The sequence below is a fragment of the Triticum aestivum genome, chromosome 5B, assembly GCF_018294505.1.
Source record: "Triticum aestivum cultivar Chinese Spring chromosome 5B, IWGSC CS RefSeq v2.1, whole genome shotgun sequence".
In the NCBI taxonomy this organism is placed as follows: Eukaryota; Viridiplantae; Streptophyta; class Magnoliopsida; order Poales; family Poaceae; genus Triticum; species Triticum aestivum.
The window spans coordinates 114,937,459-114,947,741 of NC_057807.1; the positions used below are offsets into that span (position 1 = coordinate 114,937,459).

Below are 10,283 nucleotides of genomic sequence, written 5' to 3' on the forward strand. Positions count from 1 at the left end.
GTACGCAACGCATGCACACCCTGATGGCTGATGCGGTGCACCGCATGCATACTCGGGTGCATGGAGGTGTGCGGCGATGTCCAGCTCATCGCACCGCCCTAAGCCATCTGTTGCAGCACCTCTTTATCAGCGTTGCTTGACGACTGAAGGCACCCGCGGCCTCGGCCTTAGAGCATCGGTGGAACGCACATGACGGTGGGCGACGAAAGCTTTTCAGACTCGGATGGAGAGGAGACTAGACAACCGACGACAGGTGACACAATAGGCAGGGCGGGAGCTAGGGCCAAGGCGATGAGCTTCTTCGAGGGGTTGATTCAGCAGGTGATCAAGAGCGGCCCGCGCGAGTGGGACTCCAGTCGAGCATGTCAGGCGAAGAACGTCGGCCACGGCGAGCAAAAGAAAAACATGAGTTTGTCGAGAGCGATGAAGGGCTTGGCCACGGCGGGGCGCATCATGGCGTCGATTGAGACAGCAGTGTTGTCCGGCTTGTCGAGCATGGCGCGTGGGGCGGCAGGAGGCCTATCACCAATAAGAGGTGGCCCACCTCAACTACGCAGTTGATTCTCATCTCCACGGAACATCACGTCCAGGCCGCACGCAGGAGCGGACACTCTAACATGCATACAACATATTACACACTCACAGGAAAAATCGAAAGAAAGAAAAATCATAGTTAACACACATTAACATGTACGCACGCACACACACACAAGAAAGCCAGAAAATAAACATGCTCGCATGTGTTGTCAACAGAAAGAAACTTACACAGAGAGAACATGTGGAAACAAAATTAAGATAGTGTCGAAACATGGTAGCTTATGTGCACTTTTAACCAATGGTCCTCGGCATAGTAACACGACATGACGACGTTCCAGGTGGTTAGAGGCGCGACGTTTACGAACCTCAGGGGTTTCGAGTCTGTACCGCTGTTAGTGCTGTCCTAAGTGGCGTCTAGTCTGACCAGTCAGCTATACTGTGAGCCAGTGATCATATAATCACCACAACTCATATTTAGCGACCGTATTGAGCATATTCTGAAGTCCAGTTATCGTATTGTGCTTTGACCTCAACTTCAATGACCATAATTGTATTTATCTCCATGAAGAAAATAAGAGACAAAGACCCATATCACTGAACCCGTTCATGATCAAATCCTTGTATACACAGCGAATGATACTGACACATGAGATAGGAGGCGGCAGAGTTCCACCCAATTATACAGTTCCCGTAAATAACAAATCAAACTCCACAGCTGCCCCAAAATAAAACCACCCCGAAACCAATGACAGTTCTTGTTCAACCCGCCAGCACACAGCCTCAATGAAAACTGAAATGGAGCAGCAGCAAGGATAACAAAAAAAGGGCTCAACCCCCAGCACCTGGAAATAAACCGACGCATGCAGGGTCTTGCACAACGGCTAGCCGTCGAAGCTTTGACCATGAGAAACCCTTACAAAACAGTCCGATAATGGATGCAGGACAATGCAAGTATGGAAAAGGAAACATGAAATAAACAAGCTACATACTCTCGAAAAAGAAATTAACAAGCTACCAGCTCGTGAGGGACATGTCCAACTTGGACCTCCTGAGCAGTACAAAATTATCCCGTGACAGTGCACGCGAGCCCCTTATGCATAACGGATCCATAAGCAACCAGGACTTGTAACCATACGACCAAAGTTTGATGCATGCAATGGAGGCAAGGGAAAGCGATAGCACACCCAGACCGTAGGGCATGCAAGCCACGCCAACGAACCATCGGCATGGCACCCAACCATAGAAGCTCATCTCACCCCCAATAAGAAATTGAAGGTTCTAGATGCCTTTAGCAAAGTTAGCAGGCAGCCAACTTAACCCTCTTTTCCACACAAGTGAAAAAGGCTGGGCTGACACATGTACTGATGCATGAGTTAGTGAGGACCCTTCGACACTCCTGTTAGGATGGTGGACTTCCCCAAAGATACGATGCAACCTGCAACCGAAGACCCAGACTCGACACGTGGATGGATGCATGTGCAGACTCGACACCAATGCCACGTCAACCTGAAACTGCACGGCTGATTGCAATCCTTGCCCAGTCAGCTGATTCTTTGACCAGAGGATCATCGGATGATAAACACTCATCCAAAAATTCCTTGCTTGAGGTCGATTGATTGATCAAGGGACCAACATGAACACCCAATGTGTCTGCCAGATCTCCCAAGACACCTATTGCAGTCTTCATCACAGAATCATCCCTGAAACAGTAAGAGATCATTTTAGAAAATTATCGTGCTTAACTATGAGCCGCACTAAGCTGAAATATTGGTCAATTGTTGCAATAACACTTCACTGTCCGTGTTCATGGTCGCTAAAAAAAGAGTGGGGTTGACTGGCCAGGAGGCTTAAGGGGGAGAGATTCGATTCTGGCAATAGTGTAAGGTGTGCGTAAGTGTGTGGACACACTATCATTACTGGGTGTGGTCTTTTCCATCATAGTGGCAATTCAAGTGCAAACAACATACATTTCATAGAACAACAAAAGTGACGAAACTTAGTGCACAGTAAGAAATCGCAAATTAGAATCTAACGCCTATTGGTAAATGCAATCTAAAGTAGCAGATCATAATCAGAAGTTCACCAACACAAAAATTTGCTAGGCTTAGCTCTTAATTACTAAATCACCTCAAATGCATCCAGAAAAATATTGTTAGAACAGGCCTGTAACGGACTATATGGCTATAACACTTGTCAGGTATACCCTCATTTTGGGAGAAAATTGCTTATGTATCATTGCAAGAACTCCTATTTTCATCATATGCCTACGACGAACACTATTCATTCTATCTGATTCATCTCTTCGTTATTTTTCTTCACTCGTTGGCTAGGTGTTAGTGAGTTTTGCCCTGGTTTAGCAGTGTTGCTGATGCATGCATGTGTTGCTTAGGCGGCGCTGCTGCCACCATGGGTATTTTACAGAGAAGCAGCCTTACATTGCAGGTACCCGTGCAGGAACACCGAGCCAGACAAGGCATATCCATGTTGACTCATGGCCAGTTAGGCAATTAAGTGAAAGGGTTGACACGACAACAAAAGCACACCAACAGCCCACTAATGGCGGTAGCAATTCATGAAGTTTCGGAATTGAGTAGTGCAGAATGAATCGGGAATCTTTTAGCGGCATATGACAAAACTTGTAGTTATTCAGTACTCCTTCCCTAAGATATAACTTATATTTAACCAAGTTTATATGGAAAAAAAATCCACATCTATATTACCAAATCATATATAACTTATGTTTTGGAAGGAGGGAATAGCATATAAGAAATTACATGTTTCCAGAAACTAGCTTGATTGAGTTAAAGCCATAATTGTCAATTTTCCAGTACTTTGGCCCTTTTATATTTTTTAAGCAGCTTAGGCATTTGCCTTCCATACAGGAAAAATGTCTATTTTTTGTTATCTATGTGTTTGCATGATCAGTTTCCAGCTTTGAGCATCCGGAAAGCAGGAAATATTCATGTAAATAAGTGAGATATTAAGGAAACAGAAGGTATTCTAGACGACTTACATATCCTTGCCATTATGAAGAGCGTCAAGGAACTGAAGAATATGTGGGGCATACGGCATCAGTAACTGCATCTTAGGGGAACCCTTGAATCCTTGAAGAATGCCAGAGTAGGCCTCCAAGATGCCATTCCTTAATTGATTGGTGTAGTCGAGCATTTCCTCATCAGCTGAAGTTGCATGCGCCGACAAATCTGCTGCACTTTGTAGCATGGGCATCGCATAGATCAAATACTTATCGAAGTTCTCCCCAATTGCCAGTGCAATATCACCAAAGCACGAGAATATAGGTGGTTTTACAGATCTGTGTAACTGATTGCTGGAAAGATCTTTCAGGAGCTGGGTCATGATGCCGTCACAGTAAGGTAAAATTTTGTCCTCCAGTGCCCTGCACAGGTCACCCACAACACCCACTGTAATAGCACATACCTGATACTCTTCAAAGTTCTGAAGTCCCATTTCCAAGTACTGGTAGAATTGTGCCATGTACTTTGCGAAGTTTGAACCGGCTGCATATGCCAATGCACCAATAGCAAGCATAGCCTCCTCATGCACCGTGGCATTTCGACAAGCAAAAACTCTCAAAAATAGATCCATCATCTGATCCGCATACTGCAAGAAGGCAAACTTTGTTGACTCCATCCCTCCCAACTTCTGGATAATGACCTGCAAGCAACCACAGAGAAGGCCCTGCAGATCGCTCCGCTTCTCCCTCTCGTCAGTTGACAACTTTCCTGCTTCAAGTGTCTGATGGAGTTCCATCATAATCACTGGTATCAGCTGCAAAACAATAGGAGCTGTCTCCTCGGTGGAGCACCTGACAACTTCATTTAGAGTTTCATAAGCTGCGGTACGCAGCCTGGATTCTCCAGCATCTTCTCTGTGACTGGTCACAATAAGGCTCTGAATAATATCTTGGAAGAAAGGGGCTAATGGTGACGCCGATCCAGCATCCACATAGCCTTGTGCAAGGAAATAGAGTGCCCCACATGCCTTTTCTGCCACATTTGGGACATCCTTCATGCTTTGAAGTAGCACAGTAAGTATTTGCTGGCAGTTCTCAGCTGTAATAACAGGAGCAGTTTCAAGCGCAGAACCATGAAGAAACTCAAATATTCTTCCGAGGGTCCAAGCAGTGGTGTCCTTCACATGGTTATTTGGGTCCTTCAACAACGCAGACAACATAAAATTCAAGGCTACGTTAACTAGAGGGGCCAGTTTATCAGCTGATGGACCCTCCAGAATGGATCCAAAAGCATATGTTGCAGCCTCTCTTTGCCTCCATTCAGGTTTCGTTATGTTCTCCTCAACAAAAGGCATCACAAGAGGAACAACATCATCACCAACAGTCCTCGCCACCAGGCCCAAACAAGTACCACCAGCCATTGCAAGGTTCCAAGCACCTTCATCCAAGTCTTGGTCTTCCTCCTGCTTGAGGAGAGTCTCCAGCAGCATTGGCACTAAGGCAGGAAGAGCTTGCTTGATAAAATAGTAGCAAGGAACATCAGAATCAGCTGTAAACTCACTACTGTACTCGTCCAAAATGTCGATTTCCTCATCGCATATGGAGCTCCAAAATTCAATGGCCTGAAGTGCAACTGACTCCTCGTCTCCTCTCACGGCCTTTGCAGTAATATTAAATATGTCCTGCATGTATGTGGCCAGCTTATCGTAATAAGTTGATGAAATAGCCACCAAACACTCAAAGGCGGCCTGTCTTATCTTCACCTCTGGTGACTGTGTTGCTTCGCATACGACTCTCATGATATAATCACGCTCCATGTCATTGGAGAAGTTAACCTGAGCAAAGCCCAATGCATTATACAATGCCCGTGTGGCTGCAAGTCTCACTTCAGAGTTCCCTTCAGAAGCATTCATACCCTGAACAACAGCTGTAAGTATCTTGTTGACTTGGTCTTGGTCAACAGCTTCTGGAGAAACTTCCTCACATAAATAGCCAAGTGTCTCGAGCGTCGCCTGCTTGACATTAGGCTGGACCTGATGTATGTTTGAGAGCAATGATCCTATAAGCTCAGGCCATTGCTTCTGAGGGATCTCAATGCCAGCAATCTTTGCGATGACTTGAGAAGATGTAGATCTGGCACTTGCAACAGGAGATGAGAGAGTTTGCAGCAGCAACGCTTTAATTTGTGCCTTGACACCAGAATCCAGTGCCAGCCATCTCTGGAAAAGTTCACTCTTCCTGTGCTGCTCCTTTGCATCCAGTGCATTCTTAAGGATCAAGCCAGCCAACCTGCGGCTCTCTTCAGGTTTCTCGTTATTGGCCAACTCACTTGAGAGGGAGAGCAAGAAACCTGGGAGGTTTTGCTCCTGAAACTGCTTGAGGCTTTCTTCAGCATGCTTCCTAATCGAGCCATCAGCAGATTGCGCACTCAAGAGTATTTGAGTAACATCCAATGACATGTTGACTGTGTAAAACCAAAATAGAGGAATCAGATATACTTCATGACATAAGAACTCCATGCATCATCAAAGAGATACAGCTCCTCTCAGATGTAAATTACACAAGGCACAGTAGACCTGTGTTGTGTAAAACCAAACAATGCACTAAAATCTTATAAAATGGTAATGAGATACACGGTCCGCATACAGGAAAATCACTAATCTTTCAATTCCATCTCAACAAAAACATATCAGCTAGAAAGAATCTGTTCTTGGCATCATAATTTACAGGTGAAAACAGCGACGAATTAGCACCATATAAATTGATTCTTACGAGCAAACAGAATATCAAACAACATTTAATCAAGAAACTACCAACTACAATGAGGTATGATTACATAGAATTTTGTAGTACAAGTTTCTTAAATGAGGCAATCATTAATTGCACAGAATTTTGTAGAAGTAACCAACTACACAGAGGAAAGACAACCTTATAAGCAAGAAAATAATCAGTGAACATCAATCCCAAAATCTAAACAGCTGTATAAAATCTGACGTGGACATAATGCCATTGCCATATTACTTCTTAGCTCAAGGAGGATACAAATATCTGGGGAGCAACCTCATTTTAAATGGAAAACGGGTCCTTGAGTAACACCTAAAGCCTCTGCTGACAAGAACTTTATTATACACCAGTTCCCTGAGAGTACTATTTTACTTCTACCGTTGAAGTAGCCATTTACTCCTGTGTATGTAGACCGCTTATGCATAGTACGTGGATACTGCAAGCTACGGCGAGAAATATACACCATTCAACCATGAATACCCCACCAAAATATAGCAAAAGGAGCTCTCAACCGAATCTAGGGTTCACAAATTCAACATGTGTACCAAATCCACCTTAACACAGAGCAAATTACAACAGATCTGCCTGGTAGTTCGGCGACAACAGAAGAACAGAACACGGATAGAGATGTGGAGAGAGGCGATGAGCTTCTGCGTCCTACCTTCTAGCGCCCTACTGAGAAGGGGAGGTAGTCGGCGACGAGGGGCGGGGTGGGGCTGGCCGGCGCGGGGGACCTCAGACGGCGACGGTAGCGTCAAGGAGTTGTGGTGGTAGCTGGCCGAATCGGATACGGAGGCAGCTCGTCGGTTGGGCGGATTCCACGACGAGGGGGGCGGCCGTGGCGGCGGGGAGGGAGGGAGGCGGCGGCGGCGGCGGCGGAGAGGAAATCAAATAATGCGGGGAAAAGAAAGGAAAAGGGCATCTTTGGTTGATGTGCGGGAGATGCGAGGACGGTCGTGAGGGGCAGCCGTATGATCTTTGATGGACGGTATTGATGGAAGACGGTTTGACTATGTCTGTATTTCGGATTCGGAAGAAACTTTGCAAAATTGTGTGTTTCAAAGGACAGAGAAGATGAGATTTAGAGACCAGAGTTGCTTTTAATAAGGCTATGCTAGGGAAACAAATTAGAGGCTGATCTTGGAGCAGGAAAGTTTAGGTGCTAGATTGTTGAGGAGTATAAAAACTTTTTGGATAAACACATATTGAATGCTAAGTCAAGACTTGGCTCGTCAATTACTTGACAAAGTGTAATGATAGGGTTGCATACGTTTAACAAGAGAGGAATCTAGCGAGTGGGAGATGGACGACAAATTGATGTATGGAAAGATGCATTGATCTTGTTAGTTCAATTTCTAAAAGATAGATGTGAATCGTAAGGTCAGTGAATTAATTGGGCCAACCACAATGAGTAGGAGCGTCGATCTTGTTAGATCAATTTGTGGAAGATAGATATGCAATAGATTGTGCCTATCCCGCTCAGTCAAAACCGCGACGGACTCCATAGCCTGGAGGGTAACTAAATATTGTAAAAAAAAAATCTATTCGTTTCGTGTATCACATGGATATCGGAAACAATAGCTTGTGTCGTGCGTGTAATATACATGGATATAAAGCACACATTATTCCTTTTATGAGGGAGCTAAGGAGTTATGGAGAAAAGTATATTTGTATGAAGTTATACAGGAAGCATGTGCGGTAGATAGACCGGGAGTGTTGTGTTGGACTTTTTGGCTGCTCGCAAATTTGCAAGGCAGGTAGAAGCACCAATTGCATATTGTCGGTGTACTAAGATTTGGATCCTTAGTACCCCAGACTTATGCACAGGCAATAGCAGACTTCCCGACGGTTAGGCTTGCTGGAGGACAACTAAAAACAAATTCAAGACCAGATTACCAAGATACGAAGAAGACCTCCAGTCAGGTGATCGAAAGAGTACAGAAGATCAAGGCTGAAGTTGCCGGCAAACTAAAGAAGACCTGGCAAGCTCCGAACCCGGCAAGAATCCCCACTACCTTGCCACCGCTCCACCTCATCGACCAGGTTGTCACTTGTCGTATAGGTGTCAAGCGGGCAGGTAGTTAGGTGAGGCTTGTCTGGGCACGTGTCAGCTCGCCGCCGAAGACACAACTTTAATGACACCCGTCCCAAGATCGTGTCAAGATGAGAAGAGGTAGATGGGCGAAAGACACATAAGGAGAGACACTCTTACCGGCGAGCTTCATCAACATGACACCTCACGGCGCAATTAATGCTTTTGTCCTAACCCGCCAGAGTTAGGTATTTGGCACTATAGCCACTATTCACCTCTTGTAATTACCATTTTGCCACTATGGTGACCCCTTAGCCTATAAAAGGAGACACATGGCTACCTTTACAAAGGTCGACACTTTGCACAAACACGCGCGTAGCTGCATTTCCCGCGCAATCTTGCCGGAATTGCGCTCCCTTGTACTTGTGCTCACACATTCAATACGCCAAAGCAGGAGTAGGGTTTTACGCTTCACAGCGGCCCGAACCTGCGTAAACCGTGTGTGTTCTTGCTAGTTCTGCTCTTTGTGCTTGTTGATCTCCCAGTCGAACTGCAAAAGGGATCTTTCTGGTCCCATAGATCACCGTATGCACGACATCTTTGGCGCCTAGGTGTCGGTGTCAAAACCGGCGGATCTCGGGTGGGGGGTCCCGAGCCGCGGATCTAGGATCAATGGTGAACAAGGGACGAAGGACACGATGTTTACCCAGGTTCGGGCCCTCTCTAAGAGGTAAAACCCTACATCATGCTTGATTATATTGAAGTGTAAAGGATGATTACAGAGTTGATCTACCACGAGATAAGATAAATTATACCCTAGGTGAGTAGGGTGATGGTTGTTGTTCTAGCCTCTACGGACTAAAACCCTCTGGTTTATATAGACACCAGGGGTACTAGGGTTACACATGGTCAGTTACAACAAGGGAATATACATGTTGAATCTTCTATCTTGACCTGGAGGACACACCAAGACTTCGAGGGTTTCTTGTTCAGACACAGAGTCACCTTGTAGCTCGGCCTTGTGATAGTCATATAGCGGCCCACCTGTCCGGCCCACAAGAGGTAGGCCGGCAGCCCGAGGACCCCCTAGTCCAGGACTCCCTCAGTAGCCCCGAACTAGCGTCCAACGCCGGTGCATCATAACTTTTGCATCTGTAGTCTCTGGCTTACGGGCGAGTTCTCCTCCACCTATGTGTTTGGAGCAATCTCCTTTGGCCGAGCTTCTAAAAGCTACTCGTCCAAGTTTGGCTATGTGCCCAATCAGGTTGTATCCGGAATCTAAATTATTGATATTTGCTTAGCCTCGAAGGCCAACCGCTCAAGTGTGAATAGTGCCTTCGCCTGACAACCTTCGGAAAAAGGTTGCGGCCGGTCACAAACGTCGAACCATTGTGAACACTCGATGCGCAGTTCGGGGCAGCTCCTCCATTGGCACGTCTCATCAAGGTGGGGATCGTGCCCCATTTTTAAGGGATATGATCAATGATTTTGATTATCCCACTCACGCATAATGTCACGATTAAACCGGGAAGCGGTGAGGCCCGCGGCGCGGTTAAAGAACTCTTGGTATCGGGGCAGCTTATAAAAGGGAAACGACCACAACTATTCCCGCACGCTTTCTCCTTCCTCTCGCCACTACTTTTTCCAATCTACAGAGCTCCAACGCCCTATGCCATTGTTCCTCAAGAAATCCCTTCAAGCCACTCCCTCAATTCGGCCATGGCCGGATCCGGTGCCAAAGGCAAGTGGGAGGCCTCCACCATCACCAATGAAAATATCAAGGATCTGAAGCGCGCCGGCTACCTCTGGCCAGCGTCGTTCACCGGGCCACGGAGGAGGGCCAGGCCATGCCCACGCCTCGACCAGGCGAGAGGGTGGTGTTCATGTTGGGGAACGTAGTAATTTCAAAAAAATTCCTACGCACACGCAAGATCATGGTGATGCATAGCAACGAGA

At 46.2% G+C, this 10,283-nt stretch overlaps 1 protein-coding gene across 1 annotated transcript; it reads right to left on the bottom strand.

Moving 5' to 3' along the window:
- Positions 1–1,066: 1,066 nt before the first annotated feature.
- On the bottom strand, positions 1,067–7,214 carry LOC123110698 (importin subunit beta-1). The gene is made up of 3 exons (XM_044531288.1): positions 6,957–7,214; positions 3,551–5,975; positions 1,067–2,237 (listed from the first exon to the last, which is right to left on the bottom strand). Exons 2-3 carry the CDS (start codon positions 5,968–5,970, stop codon positions 2,039–2,041), a joined length of 2,619 nt encoding a protein of 872 aa, XP_044387223.1. The 5' UTR covers positions 5,971–5,975; positions 6,957–7,214; the 3' UTR covers positions 1,067–2,038.
- Positions 7,215–10,283: the final 3,069 nt, after the last annotated feature.